This window comes from Geospiza fortis, unplaced genomic scaffold (assembly GCF_000277835.1).
Source record: "Geospiza fortis unplaced genomic scaffold, GeoFor_1.0 scaffold167, whole genome shotgun sequence".
NCBI classification, from domain to species: Eukaryota; Metazoa; Chordata; class Aves; order Passeriformes; family Thraupidae; genus Geospiza; species Geospiza fortis.
This window is the reverse complement of record NW_005054355.1, coordinates 114,635-132,253: the sequence shown is the minus strand read 5'-3', so window position 1 is coordinate 132,253 and position 17,619 is coordinate 114,635. Positions and strand designations below refer to the sequence as shown.

The 17,619-nt window shown below is 40.4% G+C and overlaps 2 protein-coding genes across 2 annotated transcripts in view; one reads left to right on the top strand and one right to left on the bottom strand.

Moving 5' to 3' along the window:
- The first annotated feature begins 210 nt into the window (after window positions 1–210).
- Window positions 211–10,899, top strand: TIMP4 (TIMP metallopeptidase inhibitor 4). The gene is made up of 4 exons (XM_014308049.2): window positions 211–331; window positions 7,525–7,639; window positions 8,280–8,404; window positions 9,620–10,899. The coding sequence occupies exons 1-4, from the start codon at window positions 302–304 to the stop codon at window positions 9,815–9,817; spliced, it is 468 nt and encodes a 155-aa protein (XP_014163524.1). The 5' UTR covers window positions 211–301; the 3' UTR covers window positions 9,818–10,899.
- Window positions 10,900–13,167: 2,268 nt separating this feature from the next.
- LOC102044400 (synapsin-2-like) overlaps window positions 13,168–17,619 on the bottom strand; it is a gene marked incomplete at its 5' end in the record, with an annotated part of 31,526 nt that continues 27,074 nt past the window's right edge. Inside the window, 2 exons of the mRNA XM_005423597.1 lie at window positions 13,168–13,230; window positions 14,704–14,793. Coding sequence (XP_005423654.1) covers window positions 13,168–13,230; window positions 14,704–14,793 — 153 coding nt within the window. The remainder of the gene's footprint in view (window positions 13,231–14,703; window positions 14,794–17,619) is intronic.

The window sequence follows — 17,619 nt, the reverse complement described above, 5'->3', positions numbered from 1 at the left end:
CAATCAGGTTTCCACATTCTTGGGAATTCAGATTTCCATCACACACAGCCCACTTACTTTTGTTTTCAGGAGCTCAGCTGGTGTTCTTATGGTAAAATCTTTCAAATCTACTCATACCTGAAGTGTCAAAACAACGCCAAAACCTATCAGTACAATTTTCATTTTTCCTTGTAAAATTGGGCATCTGCTCGTGTGCATTTAAATCTCTCCCTCTCTCTCTCTTTCTCTTCCAGTGATCCGAGCAAAAATCTCCAGTGAAAAGGTGGTTCCTGCCAGTGATGATCCCCTTGATAGCCACAAAATGATCCGGTATGAAATCAAACAAATAAAGGTACATGGAACCACTCAGCTTCTTTGTAGTTCAATGCTGATAACCTCTGCGTCTTTCAGCCCAAAATAATTTACCCCAAAACGCCGGGAAAGCTGGAAAAGGCTCCAGCTGCCCCCACAGTTAGACCCAGATGAATAAATCACAGGAGGGATTAAAAGAAAAAGGGGAAAGAAAAAAAGAAAAGGAAAATTTTAACGAATCCTTAAATGTTAAGGATGTAGTCAAGTGTTTCCTTACACAAATAAATACATCAATGCCAGAGAATTCCCTTTCCTCCCACTGGCACTGCAATGTTCTGCTGCTCCTCTGCAGCACCTCAGGAGCCTGAGAGATATTCAGGAGGTTTTTGCTAAATAACGATATTCAAGAGGGTTTTTTTTGACATTCAGGAGATTTTTTGTTAAATAATGATATTTTTTGATCAAGAATTTTGCTAAATAATGATATTCAGGGTGGTTAATTTTGATATTCACGAGGTTTTTGCTAAATAATTATATTCAGAGGTGTTTTATTTGATATTCAGGAGGTTTTTTGCTAAATAATGATATTTTGATGAAGAATTTTGCTAAATAATGATATTCAGGGGTGCTTTTTGATATTCAGGAACTTTTTGCTAAATAATGATATTCAGAAGGGTTTTTTTTGATACTCAGGAGATTTTTGTTAAATAATGATATTTTTGATCAAGAATTTTGCTAAATAATGATATTCAAGGTGGTTAATTTTGATATTCAGGAGGGTTTTTGCTAACTAATGATATTTTGATGAAGAATTTTGCTAAATAATGATATTCAGGAGGGTTTTTTTGCTATTCAGGAGGTTTTTGCTAAATAATGATATTCAGGAGGGTTTTTTTTCTAATAAGTAGGTTTTTGCTAAATAATGATATTTTGATGAAGAATTTTGCTAAATAATGATATTCAGGAGGGTTTTTTGATATTCAGGAGGTTTTTGCTAAATAATTATATTCAGAGGTGTTTTATTTGATATTCAGTAGATTTTTGCTAAATAATGATGTTTTGATGAAGAATTTTGCTAAATAATGACATTCAGAAGGGTTTTGTTTTTGATATTCAGGAGGTTTTTGCTAAATAATGATATCTTGAAGAAGAATTTTGCTAAATAATTATATTCAGGAGGGTTTTTTTTTATAGTCAGGAGGTTTTTGCTAAATAATGTTATTTTGATGAAGAATTTTGCTAAATATTGATACTCAGGAGGATATTTTTGATATTCAGGAGGTTTTTGCTAGATAGTGATATTTTGATGAAGAATTTTGCTAAGTAATGATATTCAGGAGGGTTTTGCTAAATAATTATATTCAGAGGTGTTTTATTTGATATTCAGTAGATTTTTGCTAAATAATGATGTTTTGATGAAGAATTTTGCTAAATAATGACATTCAGAAGGGTTTTGTTTTTGATATTCAGGAGGTTTTTGCTAAATAATGATATCTTGAAGAAGAATTTTGCTAAATAATTATATTCAGGAGGGTTTTTTTTTATAGTCAGGAGGTTTTTGCTAAATAATGTTATTTTGATGAAGAATTTTGCTAAATATTGATACTCAGGAGGATATTTTTGATATTCAGGAGGTTTTTGCTAGATAGTGATATTTTGATGAAGAATTTTGCTAAGTAATGATATTCAGGAGGGTGGTTTTTTTTGATATTCAGGAGGTTTTTGCTAAATAATGATGTTTCGAGGAATAATTTTGCTAAATAATGATATTCAGGAGGTTTTTTTTTTTTTATATGTTGGAGTTTTTTGCTAAATAATGATATTTTGATGAAGAATTTTGTTATTTGGGATTTTGGAGGCACCAAAAATGGGTTTCATTCTGGGAGTGGTGTCATCACACGTGGGTTTGGAGAATTCCTGATCACCTGTGCCCTGAGAGTGGCAGCTGTGCATGATCCAGACTTTGCAGAGAGAGGGGAGCATTCCCAGCTGGGGGAGCAAAGCCTTTGGTCACTGGATATTTGCAGGGCCAGGAGTCCTTCCCTCCTACTCACACAAAGCAGAATCCATTTGTGCGAATGCTGCTGGGGAAGCAAACACCCCAAGACACAGATTCAGAACCTCACAGGGTTTCCCCACCCTTTGTTCAGCTCCAATAAGGAAATATATTCATTAGCACAATTTAAGAAGATACACTTGAGCCCATGGAAGTCACCATCAAACTCTCACTGGTGCTAAAATGATCATGATAATCATTAAAATGATCATTTACCTTTTTCTGGAATACACAAATAGGTAATCTCTCTAAATTAAAATATGTGAGTGTGCACAGGTGAGGTGAGCTGGTTTTCAAGGTAGTTTCATCTCTCATTTTTCACTGAATATTATTTTATAATTTTTGCCCTTCTCCATTTACTGGGAAGACTTAGGAAGGTCGTTATGCATGGCTACATGATCTCAAAAAAATATTCAGTCATTCAAGTTGTATCCACTGATAGAATCACCTCACAGGAGCTTGAGTAGGAAGAATCTTTGTTAAACAAGAATATCTCAAAGTATTCACAGGGATGGTTATCCCACATGACTCCTGGTAAGGTTTTATGGCAATTAAGTCAATCTCTACCTTGCTAAAACAAACCCCAAAGCTGTCACCATCTGCCACTTCCCATCTTCTTAAATGTTAAGGATATAGTCAAATGTTTCCTTACAGAAATAAATACATCAATGCCAGAGAATTCCCTTTCCTCCCACTGGCACTGCAATGTTCTGCTGCTCCTCTGCAGCACCTCAGGAGCCTGAGAGAAATGCAAATCATCTCCTACCTCAGCACAAACAGGAAGAATGAGAAGTCTAATCTGAGGGATTATTTTCAGCCTATAATCCCATTCTTATCACACTGAAATCTCTGAAATAGATTTGTGTATTGAAGCTGCTTTGGAGTTTTCACCAGTGGAGGCCTGTTCAAAACTCAGCAGCAGGAACAGGAGTTTATTTAATTCCAAGTCAGCCAGGCCTGGACAAAGCAGAGATGCGTTTTTTAAGAAAGATGCTCTACATCATCACACACAATACTCTTCTCCTGACCCAGAGATGGGGCAACTGAGGGGCATTTTAAAAACTTTTATTCAATTTAGACTAACAACAGAAGGGTTGTGATAACCCCCACCACTCAAATCCTTCCTCCTGACCAGAGAGAGCTCAGGACCAAACCTTCCCCTTCCCCAGGACCAAACCTTCCCCTGCCCCAGGACCCAGCTCCCTGCCCCAGGACCAAACCTTTTTGGGGAAGGGAGGGATTTGGGGAAGGATTTTGGTGGGAAAACAGGAGCTCTGTGACCTGCCCACCCTCTGTGCACCCAGTGTGGCACCAAAATAAACCCAGCAAGGCAACAGTGCCTGATAAACCCCACAGGAGGGACAGGGAGGGGACAACCTGTGACATCCAAGGGATGTAACTGAGGTGAACATTAAACATGCTGAACAATTAGTCAGCTTGCTGAGCAGCTGAGCTCAGAGCAATAGCTTGAGCGCACCATGTCTCACCTCAGGAGGCAGCATTTTAAGGAATTTAACTCCACAGTGAGTGTGAAAGGTGAGGATATTCCCTGTTCACCATTCCAGTCTTCTCTCAAATGCTGCTGCTGCTTTCTCCTGGTGCCCTGTAGTCCCACAAGCTGCAGGGCCCTTTGGATGTTCAGTGGCCCTGAGCACAGGGTTCTGGGTACCCCAGAATTCACAGAATTCACAGAATCACTGGGTTTGAAGAGACCTTCAAGGTCATCGAGTCCAACCCAGCCCCAACACCTCAACCAAACCCTGGCACCCAGTGCCACATCCAGGCTTTGTTAAACACACCCAGGGATGGGGACTCCACCACCTCCCTGGGCAGAACATTCCAGAACTTTATCATTATTTCTGTGAAAAACTTTTTCCTGATATCCAACCTGTGTTTCCCTTGGCACAGCTCGAGGCTGTGTGCTCTGGTTGTGTCAGTGCTGCTGGAGAAAGAGCCCAGCCCCAGCTGAGCCCAGGCACCTTTCAGGAGCTGCAGAGTGATGAGGGCACCTCTGAGTCTCCTTTTCTCCAGGCTGAGCACCCCCAACTCCCTCAGGGGTTCCTCACAGGGTTTGTGTTCCCTCTCCAGCCTCGTTGTCCCCTCTGGATGTGCTCAGTGTCCCAATGTCCTTCCCAAACTGAGGGGCCAGTGCTGCGCACAGCACTCCAGGTGCTCTGCATGCCCAGGGCGGCGACTGACAGAGAATTTATTTTATGTAACACAGCAGAGAAGAACAGAGCCCCAAATCATCTCTTTTGAGCTGTAAAATGCATCAAAAATTGGCACCAAAATTCACGAAAATTATCACCTCAATGTGAGTTTTGGGGAGGGCTTTTAGACCACTCAGATGTTCACACTTTCGTCATCAATTGTCCCCTCTTGGAAAGGGAGCACAGAGCCCTTGGAGGTTTTATTTGACTGTAACATTCAGCACAATGCTGCTGTTTCTCTGCTCTGTTGCTCTGTTGAGCTGTTCCATTAATGGGATGACTTAAATTCTCTTTCTCTCATTTTAAATCCAGTCCATTAAGCTTAGTATTAAAATGTTGCTATTCTAGACAGAAATATTAGCTATAATTTTGATATTCATTTTCAGAAATTAAAAAAAATAACAATGAGGCTATTCATTTTTAGCAATGTGTCAGCATGTCAAGAAGCCATAAATGCTTTCAATTACTGTTCTTTTCTTGCAGTATTTACAGCATTATATTAAAGAGAGAAGATAACACGTGATATATATGTGTTAATTTGTAATTTTATGAATATTTCTTCATAATACTTTTGCAACTGAATTGATCACCACACTCATTCTAAAATCTTCAAGCAAAGCCATGTGCTGGTGCTGGTCCCACCCCTCAGGAGGACAGGGACAGGGTCCATACAGACTTCAGGAGCAGGGTCACATCTCTCTACCCCCCAAATCCTCACCCTGTTTCCCTATTCCAATAAAGTCCCACCAGGACCATGCATCAATGCAGAACCAAACCCAACCACCTTATCCCTCTGCAGAGAAATGTCCACGCTTTTACAGAAGGGAGAATATGATTGAGAAGATTAAATACGATTTAGTGATTTAAATATAAGATTATAATCTTCAGAATTTCTCTTTCTTCAGAGAAATATCCATACTTTTAGAGAAGGAAGAATGTGATTGAGAAGATTAAATATGATTTAGTGAGTTGAAGATAAGATTATAATCTTCAGAATTTCTCTTTCTTCAGAGAAATATCCATGCTTTTAGAGAAGGGAGAATATGATTGAGAAGATTAAATATGATTTACTGAGTTAAACACAAGATTATAATCTTTAGAATTGCTGTAACAATTATATAGGTCAAAACCAGAGAGTAAATAAAAAAAAACCTAACCAAACAACCAAAAATCCTGCAACAAAACAAACATTAAACTCATTTAAATATTAAGTAGTCTCCATTATGCATTGCTATGGGTATTTAGGGGGTTTATAGCTAAAGCAAGGTGTGCTGTCTGCACAAAGCCTCCAAAGTTAGACCAAAGCTGAGATGTCCATGGAAAATCTGATCCCTACAAGGCCCTGAGGGTTTCTGAACGTGGAGAGAGCTTGAGGCAAAGTTCACCTGCAGAGCTCATGTGGTGGCCCTGCACAGACACATTTCCCTCTTCGTTTTGCAGATTTTCTGTGCTTCCCACTGCTGCTTTGGCCAGGGTGCCAGTTTAGTTTGTGTTTTGGTCTGTCTGGGCCTGTTTGTTTTATTCTCCAGAGCATTTCAAATCCCAGCTCGTATTTTTGGATCGGCCGCGCGGTGACAGCAGCGTTGGCTTCCTTCCCCCCTCCATAAATAAAGCCTCAGAAAAACCAACAGATGACAGAGTATTTTCTAGTGGCCTGTGCTGTTTAAATCCCCTGGGAGGGCCTGAGGAACACAAACACATTTTCCAGGGACAGCAGCTGCAACTGGCAGAGCTGTGAGCCCCTGCCATTGTCCCCAGCTGTCAGCACGTGGCATGATGTCACCGGGCTGGTGGTGGCACACGAGGTGATGACAGGCACTCAGCAGCACCTTGGACACTGCTCAGCTTGTTTGCAGCCTTTAATGCCTCATTTCTGATCTCTTTTCGGGGTTGAAACTGCTGGTTAAGGGGAAGGCAGACTGAGAAGGGTTTTGATCCCAAATCTCTCCATTTTGGGGCTTGCAGGGTGGGAAGCCTGAGGGGTGGGTGAAGTTTTCCAGCAGTTATTTGAGAAGGTCCCATGCAGATGCATTTCTCTTCACAGAGAAAAGCAAGGCACAACTTCCCAAAGAAATTTCTGGGAATGGCAGCTCTGAACCTCAGAGAAAGGAAAAAACAGTTCTTATCTCATTTACTGCTCATGTAATTGTTTTAAAACAACTTTTTACTCCTGTCTTGTTTTAAAACAAGCAGAATGCATTGTGGAAGTTTGTTTACCTGGAAAGAATCAATAATTAGATTCTGGTATGAGTGTTTTGATTCACTGAATTGAATCCAAGTGTGTGTGTCAGGATGTTGGCTGACTGTCACAAAATTCTAAACAATTGAGTGCTTGTTTAGATTCAGTGTAATATAGTATAAAATAATTTAGTAGAATAAAGTAATTAATTAAGCTCCTAATAAGATAGAGTCCTCCTCATCTTTCTCCCCTCATCAGGGTTGCCCTGCATTTCTGATGCTCCCACTGGTGAGAATTTGGGAAATGGAGAATCCATATCTGCTTTGGTGACCAAATATGAAAACAAAGCTCAGGAAATGCTCAGCTCCTCAGCACGTGTGGTGTCCCAGGAGACCCCAACAACTCCACTGGCCAAGAGAAAATTCCCCAGAGGAATACACTGAGAAATATTTGCATTTTTGGTCAGGGTGAATGCTGTCTCTGCATTGCTCCTGGAATGGAATATGCCACTAGAATATAAACTGAAGAGAATGTTTCAATAATCCATGAAAAGTACATTTTAAAAGCTATAATTTAAAAAATCAAGACCTACTTAAGTCCCTCCTAAAACTCTTGGATGAATTTCATTAAGTGTAGAGGAAAAGTCCAGTTCTTGGTGTTTTCTCACATTAATTCAGACTTTGGAGCCTTCCTTAAAGAGACTCACTCTGTATCTCTTCCAGCTCTTTTTTGCAATTGTTTTTTCATGCTTGTTTTCCACTGCTGACTCTGTTTCTGATCATTTTCAGATGTTTAAAGGCTTTGAAAAGCTCAAGGATGTCCAGTATGTCTACACCCCTTTTGATTCATCACTCTGTGGAGTGAAGCTAGAAGCCAACAACAAAAAACAGTACCTTCTAACAGGTAAAATGGAGAAAATCAATGCTCCTGGGCATTCAGAAGTGGCTGCTTGGAGTGAATTTGCTAAAATATGCAAAGGAATGCATTTATGTGCTAAATACAAACACAACAGGATGTAAAAATTGTGTTCAGCTCTAGTTTAGTGTGACCTAACACGTTTTCCACCCTTCCTGCAGCACTCTTAGAGCAGTTCCAAAGGAAGGGAAAGTCAATAAACAGTAAATAGAAGGAATTTTGATTCAGTATTTGCCATTATTATTTGATGAAAACCAACAGTACTGCTTTTCCCAGGAATGCAAAGGTGCATAATGAGAAAACACCTGCCTGTGTGTCTGCAGGCCTGGGGTTCCAAGGACCTACAAATTTTTCTAGACACTCCTAAAATCCAGTTTAACTGCATTTGCATCCACCCCTTGCTGGCAGACTATCAACATCTTTAGGAAAAATATCCTTCTTTAATCTTTTACATCCATCCAACGTGCAATTAGGAGAACATTCTCTCTGTTCTAATTAAATTAATTAAAAAAAATTTAGAGTATGACTAATTTGGTGCAATTAGTTAAAAGCTCAAGGTGTTCTTACGCTTCTAATATTTAGAAAACACTTTTATTGCTTTGATTTTTTTGTGTTTTCCATGCTGCAGGCCAAATTTTAAGTGATGGCAAAGTGCTGATCCACTTGTGCAACTACATTGAACCGTGGGATGATTTATCCTTGTCTCAGAAAAAGAGCCTGAACCAGAGGTACCAGATGGGCTGTGGCTGCAAGGTGAGTGCAGAGCAGATGAATGGAAATAAACAGTGTTTATTCACATTTTTGAGAATAAACCTCAGTTCAGGGGAAGCTGCAAGTCAGACAGTAATTTCAGAGCAGATAAATCTGAATTAATCACAGTTAATTGCATTTTTGAGAATAAACCCCAGTTCAGAGGAAGCTGCAAAGTGAGTGCAGAGCAGATAAATGTAAATAAACATGGTTTATTGACATTTTTGAGAATAAACCCCAGGTCAGAGGAAGCTGCAAGGTGAATGCAGAGCAGATAGATCTGAGTAAACACTTTTTTTGAGAATAAACCTCGGTTCAGAGGAAGCTGTAAGGCGAGTGCAGGGCAGATATATATAAATTAACACAGTTTATTCACTTTTTTGAGAATAAAGCCCAGGTCAGATGAAGCTGCAAGGTGACTGCAGAGCAGATAGATGTAAACAAGCACAGTTAATTCCCATTTTTGGGAATACCCCCAGTCCAAGGGAGGCTGCAAGGTGAGTGCAGAGCAGATAGGTGTAAATAAGCACCATTTATTCCCATTTTTGAGAATAAACTTCTGTTCAAATAAATCTGCAATGTGAGTGCAGAGCAGATAACTGTAAACAAGCACCGTTAATTCCCATTTTTGAGAATAAAGCCCAGTTCAGAGGAAGCTGCAAGGTGAGTGCAGAGCAGGTGGATGTCAATTAACACAGTTTATTCCCATTTTTGGGAATAAAGCCCAGGTCAGAGGAAGCTGCAGAGTGAGTGCAGAGCAGATAGATGTAAATAAACACTATTTTTGAGAATAAACCTCTGTTTAGAGGAAGCTGCAAGGCGAGTGCAGAGCAGATAGATCTGAATGAACACTTTTTTTGAGTATAAACCTGAGTTCAGAGGAAGCTGCAAGGCGAGTGCAGAGCAGATAGATCTGAATGAACACTTTTTTTGAGTATAAACCTGAGTTCAGAGGAAGCTGCAAGGCGAGTGCAGAGCAGATAGATCTGAATGAACACTTTTTTTGAGTATAAACCTGAGTTCAGAGGAAGCTGCAAGGCGAGTGCAGAGCAGATAGATCTGAATGAACACTTTTTTTGAGTATAAACCTGAGTTCAGAGGAAGCTGCAAGGCGAGTGCAGAGCAGATAGACGCAAACAAGCGCAGTTAATTCCCGCTTTTGGGAACACCCCCAGTCCCGGGAGGCTGCGGGGTGCTGAAGGCCAGGTGTCTCCCCAGATCACCACGTGCTACTCGGTGCCCTGCTCCATCACGGCGCCCAACGAGTGCCTGTGGACGGACTGGCTGCTGGAGCGGCGGCTGCAGGGCCACCAGGCGCGCCACTACGCCTGCATCCGCCGCAGCGACGGCACCTGCAGCTGGTACCGGGGCGGGCCGCCCCCCGAGAAGGAGTTCATGGACATCAGCGAGCCCTGAGCGCCCAACGTTCCCTAAAGCAGCGCCCTGGGAGGCTCCTTCCATCCCACCGGCCTAGAAACGAGCGCCGCGTCCCCAAAGGGCCCGTGGGGCTGGCACCGCTGTAGGACGAGGGACAAGCCTCCTGCGGGCACCTGCTCTGCTCTGTTATGCTTTGCACAGAGGGCTGGCAGCGTCCTCCAAGGCACAACAAATCCCCTTCTTGCCAACATGAATGTACGAGAATAAATTTTGCCAGAATTTTGCCAATACGAATGTTCAAGAACAAATTTTGCCAGAATTTTGACAGAATTTTGCCAATATAAGTGTTTAAGAACAAATTTTGTGAGAATTTTGTCAATTTTGCTGATATAAATGTTCAAGAACAAATTTTGCCAGAATTTTGACAGAATTTTGCCAATATAAGTGTTTAAGAACAAATTTTGTGAGAATTTTGTCAATTTTGCTGATATAAATGTTCAAGAACAAACTTTGCCAGAATTTTGCCAATATAAATGTTCAAGAACAAATTTTGCCAGAATTTTGCCAATTTTGTCAATACGAATATTCAAGAACAAATTTTTCCAGAATTTTGTCAATACGAATATTCAAGAACAAATTTTTCCAGAATTTTGTCAATTTTGCCAATATGAATATTCAGGAACAAAAATTTTGCCAATATGAATATTCAAGAACAATTTTTTTCAGAATTTTGTCAATTTTGCCAATATGAATATTCAAGAACAAATTTTGCCGGAATTTTGCCAATTTTCCCAATAGGAATGTTCAAGAACAAATTTTGCCAGAATTTTGCCAATGTGAATGTTCAAGAACAAATTTTGCCAGAATTTTGCCCCCTGTTTTGATCACCTGCAGGTTAAGAGCTCCCCGTGTTTTATTCCAAATCTTTCTGATGAACTACAGAATGTTTTATAGAACTGTTTTTTTTTTTTCTGTATGAAAGTCTTGATACAAAAGAATTATTGTACAGTGTATATGTAAAGTATTATAACAATGTGCTATTAAAAACAAAGATTCACAAATATTTCCCTATGTGTTGAATCGAGTTGAACACTTCTGTGATTAAAACAATCTGTGCTCCACATTTTGTACTTTCCTTATGTCACAGCTTCCTTTATCCGCAGAGTTGTTACTTCCATTGATAACTAAATTAAGAAACAGCCTTGATAATCAAAACCCCCTTCCCAGGTCAGCATTCCTATGGACTAACCACACTTTGCTGAAGGAAAAGCCAGAGTTTTAGTCCATGGGTTAAAGCATTAATCCGTGGATTTAAGCTTTCCATGGAACAAATTCCAAGCCCAAATCATGACAGACTAAAACTGCTCAGAGCTACAAAAACCATGTCCATCTTCAGGGCAGCTGCAGCTCTTAAAACCTCCTTAAACACATGACCAGTACTTGTACCCCAGCATTGTTAAAACTTTAGAAACTCACCTGAAAATGCATGCAATAAATATTGCCTAACTCACACTGCAATGATTTCTGGAAGCTCTCAGATGTTTGACCCTGTTTAATAGGATTTCATTGTTTTTCATTCACGAACACCTACCATACCCCGTCAGTGAGTTTGGCTACTTGTGAACTCAAACTAGAGAAGGGTTACAGCACATTTTGCTGGTAACTTTTTTAGTGTCATAACTTTCCTGAATTGATGACTGGAGTTAGTAACTAATCCTTCACACACGTATTTAAGTTTATAAAAGTAATTCAGTTCACAGTGGTGAAACTTAGGGAAGTGTAAATGCCCAAGTCCAGACTATTTGTGCCCCAGAAAAAAGGGGCAGAGCCCTCAGGCAGGATGGGAGTCTCCAGTAGTTGCCTTTTCTGACAGATTTTGCTATCTAAAGGACAGGTTTGGAAATGCTCTTCTAAAAAAGATTTACTTTTTCTGTGACTAAGTTTACACATTTCAAATGAAACGCAAATGGTGCAAGGCCAACAGGAAAATGTGTCGTCATCCTTTGAGGAATAAGTATCCCTTAATACATAAAAGCCAATGTTTCACTTTTAATTTACTATAAATCAGTCTGGCTCTTTTAATTTACAACCCTAAATTAAAACCATATCTATGTGCTGCCAAATGTAAAGCGCAGTTTGTTTTCTGCTCAAGACAAACCAAAAATTTCCTAGGCACTAACAGTTTGGACTACAGACTTACATAAATGAAACAAAAAGGAATAAAAAGTTACATTTCTTCCAAAACAGAATTGATATTGCAGTGACAGTTTTGGCAGAGCCATGTACTGACAGTGCTGTGCATTTATATTATTAATTTCCAGAAAGATTCAAAGCCAGGCCTTATTTCCTCATGTCAGATCAACCAATACCTAGAGAAGCCCACAGAGCTTAATAACCACAAAGGTTAAAATTCAGTGGTTAATATTCAATGGTTAATATTCAGTGGTTAATATTCAGTGATTAATATTCAGTAGTTAATAGTCAATACCAGTCCTGTAGCATTTGTCTCCAAATCATTTTGATGGGATGGTGCCTTTTGGATAACAGCAAGCTTTTTTTCCTGCTTTTTAGCTCCCCAGAGCTCTGGTCCTATTTCAGTTTTACAGTAATTAGACCTGAACCCTCAACTCACCCAGCCCAGATTGCCTTCTCTGGGCACCTTGCACAAAGAAATGCTTTTTCTGATATTTATGGACAGACTGTAATACAAATGATTGCGTGCCACAATTAGTTTTTAAAAATTTCCTGCTTTTCCTGCTATAAAATATCCCTCATGAGGTATTTCACAATTTCTACTTTGATTTCTGCCTGAGCTGAAATCTGCCCAAACTCCCCACAATGGATGGTACAAAGATTTTTTTCCCCTCATATCAATAAATGTGGCGAGGAAAGTTTTACAAAACCCACCTCAGAATGAGATTTTATTTTCCCAGAAGAAGACTCTCAAGAGCCTTGACTACAACGTGGCATTCCAAATATGTTATTTTAATATCAGGATTTTTACTGTAGTGGCATTGATACCTTATCAACAGCAGATTCTTTTTACAACGTTTTCTTTTTACTTCTTGAAACTGTGTTTGTGTTACATGAGAGGGTGGAGCAGAAACACAGCCTGGCACAGCATTTTAATTTAATTTGAAAATGGCTCACATGACTTTTGGTGAGAGTAGGGCAAAGAAGAGAGAAGGGAGTCTATATAGGTGAACAGGGAAAAAAAAAATCACCACCTGGGATATTGCTGGTGTTTCCTCAGCGTTCCAGATAGGTTTTAATTAAATTGTTCAGCAATTATGTTGGAAAAGCTGTGTGGTTTTTGCAGAGAACAGAGGAGGTGGGAATGCAGTGAAATAAAGGGAACTAATTACTGAGGGAAAGGCTGTAGGTATGACTCAGCCAGCAATGAGTTCAAAAGCCTCACAGCGTTTTGTGTGATCAGTCTGGGATGAATGTTTCTGTTTCAAAAAGTGTTTCATTAAAGCAGCTCTGTTTTTACACCAAAGAATGGAATCTTTGTTTATTTACCTTGCATTGCCTAAAGCCCCAGCACAAACCAGCAGAGGATGAAAGGAGCACCTCTGGGTGATCCTCAATTCCCAGAGATTTGGGGCTTTTCCCTCTCCCCACGTCCCCCCTGAGCTGGTTTGCACTGGAGGGGGGGACAGCTCCAGGTTCCCGTTTGGAGAACAAAAAGGGAAGGAAAAAAAGCAGGAGGAACACCAAGAAAAATATTTAAAACTGTAATTGCCAAATTCTGCATCAACAAATGCCAGCGAGGCCAGCTGTTGATAAAGTGATGAGAACCCAAAACAAAATAACATGATATGGTTTCAGTGCAGCATCAGAAGACACTGATTTCCAGATCATCTTACAACCCACTCCAGAAATTCAAACAAAATATTGTCTTGTACCACACTGCCTGATTATTTCCCAAGCCACGAAGTTCCAGATGCTTTCTTTGGGAGGAATAAAACCAAACAAACGAGTGTCATCACAGGCAGCTCTTGCTGCAGTTCTCAGTGGCAATGCAATACCCAAATGGATTCATTTTCTCTACATTAACATTCATTACCATAGAAATATGTAAAAAAAAATTACTTGGCTGTGGAGAACGACATTCAAAAGTCAAAAAAACCTCAGAAATAACTTAAAAGTTCTGACTTTAATGAGCAATGTAGAGGAATGGAGACAGGGAAAACCACTTACAGGGTTGCTACACTCAGAAAAATATGCCATATAAACTTATAAGTCTGAACAATTAGTTCTTGCCCCAAAATGAAATGTTCTTTGTTTCTGTGGACTGCAGTTTAGCAATGCACCCAAAAGTTCTGCTTTTTTCAATGCAATTACAGCCAATCTCAAGTTTGAAGGATCCCTTAGGGGTCATTGTGTCCCACTCCCTGCTCCTCACTGCTGCCTAAAACTGAACCACACTCTAAAACCATCACCCAGGTGCTCCTTGGACTCTGTCAGCCTCATCTGTGTTATTTTCTGTCTGTGGAGCTCTGGGAATCAGTGTTAGCCCAGGTACCTGGAGATCACAAGTCACAAGCAGCCTGGTTTTGGCTGAGTTCAAAGCTCTGCAGTGCTCAGTGCATCACATCACTGTGAGTGCACCAGGAAGGGAAACAGTGGGGGAAAACCAGCCATGGAAGTGACTCCTGCGCTTTCAGAGCTGTTCAGTGTCTTTTTAAGCATTTAATCTCTCTGAGATCTGCAGCTGGGCAGGTGAAAAGTGACCACTGTGCCATATGAGTGCCCTCCAGCTCACCATCACAGTGATTTCAAGTGTTCACCCCATCCCATCCCCTCCCAAAACTGCCAAAAAGGCTTTTGGAACATGCAGTAAATGGGAGAAGGGGATTGTGCCCCCCAGTCCCTGTTTTGGAGGCACAGGGAGCAGGTTTAGCCCTGCTGCTGGCACCTACCATCTCCTTGTGGTTTGGGTAGAACGTCTGCTCGATCAGAGGGAACTTCTCTGGGCCCAAAGATTTGTAGACAGACACCAGCTGGGCAAACTGCAAAACAAAGCAGAGAAAACACAGCTCAGGAGAGGAACCACACTGTGCCCACAGGAGCTCCTACCCAGGACATTTTGCTTCTTGTCTTGGGTGTTGAACTCAGCAGATCCAAGGGTGCATCCTCCCTCCTCCTCCTCCTCACACACCTCTTTAATCCACCCAAGCTGTGACTTCATCTACAGACCAACACAGAAAAACATCTTGAAAAGTTACACCCTCACAGGTACAGGAGATGAAATGCATGGGAATCCTGAATTCCAAATGTCTCACTGTCTGTATGTTTGAAGATGATACTGTGATGACAAAATCATTATAATTTTGCCTTTTTCTGTCCTCTTAAACCTAAAGCCCAGGCATATTTACCTCTTAAATATTTACCTTTTCTCTCCTCTTAAAGCCCAGGCATATTTACCATTCATTTAGTGGCTGGCACCTCCCTGACATCGATTTGGCAGAGCTGGCAAAGAGATAAAAGTAACTGTGCTGTGCTAACAGGGCAGGTGAGGAACAAACAGGAGAAGTTCCACCTCCCAGGCTGCAGCCACGAGCCATCCCCGCATGGCCATCCTTGGATGGGGTGATTTAAACTACTCCATGTTATGGCAATCCTATTCATACTGATGGGGTGATTTAAACTACTCCATGTTGTGCCATTCCTATTCAGGTTTTTTAATAGAATGTTCTGATATAAAACCGTGTGTTATATCAGAATATTCTTGTCCCTCTACCAAAGTTGAGGATGATTTAAACTGCTCCCTGTTATGCCATTCCTGTTCATGTTTTCTATCAAATATTCTGATATAAAACATGGCCGTCCTCAGATGGGGGTGATTTAAACTGTACCCTCTTATTACAATCTGATTCATGTTTTTTACAGAATATTCTGATATAAAACATTGTGTTATGTCAGAATATTCTTACCCCACCACTGAAGATAAGGGTGATTTAAACTGCTCCCTCTTAGGCCATTCCTATTCATGTTTTCTATCAAATATTCTGATATAAAACATGGCCATTCTTGCCCCACCACCAAAGATGAGGATGATTTAAATTGTTCCCTGTTTTGCCATTCCTATTCATGGTTTTTATAGAATATTCTGATATAAAACCATGTGTTATATCAGAATATTCTTGCCCCACCACCAAAGATGGGGATGATTTAAACTGCTCCCTATTATGCCATTCCTACTCATGGTTTTTATAGAATATTCTGATATAACATGTGGCTATCCTTGCCCCATCACCAAAGATGGTGGTGATTTAAACTGCTCCCTGTTATGCCAATCCTATTCATGATTTTTACAGAATATTCTGATACAAAACCTTGTGTTAAATCAGAATATTCTTGTCCCACCACCAAAGATGAGGATAATTTAAACTGCTGCCTGTTATGCCAATCCTATTCATGATTTTTACAGAATATTCTGATATAAAACCTTGTGTTAAATCAGAATATTCTTTTCCCACCACCAAAGATGAGGATAATTTAAACTGTTCCGTGTTATGTCATTCCTACTCATATTTTCTATGGGATATTCTGATATAAGACATGGTCATTGTTGTCCCACCATCAAAGAAGAAGATGATTTAAACTGCTCCCTGCTATGCCATTCCTATTCATGGTTTTTTCAGAATATTCTGATATAACATGTGGCTATCCTTGCCCCACCACCATAGATGGGGATGATTTAAACTGCTCCCTTTTATGCCATTCCTGTTCATGTTTTCTATGGTATATTCTGATATAAAACACGGCCATTCTTGCCCCACCACCAAAGGAGAAGATGATTTAAACTGCTCCCTATTATTTCATTCCTACTCGTGTTTTCTATCAAATATTCTGATATAACACGTGGCCATTCTTGCCCCACCATCAAAGTTGAGGATGATTTAAACTACTCCCTGTTATGCCATTCCTGTTCATGTTTTCTATCAAATATTCTGATACAACATTCTTTTAAAGCTCCCATGACACGTCCTGCCTAGCTGTACTCTGGACAGCAGCAGCTTCACACACAACATTTACACGTAAAACTAGAGAACTCGCTATTAAATAGAGATATCTTTGGGCTGCTCTCTGTCTCTGCTGAGCAGATCCCTCTCCTCTGGTGCCATTTGGGAGAGGGAATGCCCCCTGAGCCCGGGCTGGGGGCTGCAGGGAGCAGGAGGCTCTGGCAGCCCGAGGGCAGAGCAGTCCCAGGGATGTGCTCAGCTGTCCCTGCGCCAGCACGGGACATCAACAACTCAGCACAACACTCAATAGTGGGATTTGCTGCTTGCAAACTGCACAAAAAGCACAGAACAATACAACTCTGTCCACAGTGCAGATAAAATACCTTCTCTGAGGAGAGGCTCGGGGGCAGGCAGAGCAAAAACTGTTTAAAATGGAAGAAAACCTCGTGAAAGCTTTGCTTGCATTTCCAGCTGGCTGAGAGGACTTGTTTAATTTAGTGGTGTTTACTTAGGTTTGGTGAAATGCATCTTTAAATTTGGAAGGCCAGTGGAAAATACCTTCATGATGAGAAGTTTTCACCAAAAACCTAAGGAACTGGAGTTGGGTTGTGGGCTGTGCAAACCAGGCCTCAGGGAAAGGAAATATTCTCACAGCTACCAAAGTAAGGTGGTTTGTGAATAGCATTCCTGACAACTTAATATTTCAGTTCTGATGCAAGAGCCAAATTCCAAATTCCACAAGAAAATACTGACCATGAAATACATTATTTTTGCCAAGCAATGGTTAGGTTAAAATAAATCTATTTACCTATCTTTAAGTAAAAACCTCCAAAGAAAAATAAAATCATATGACTGTGTTTCCTGTGATTC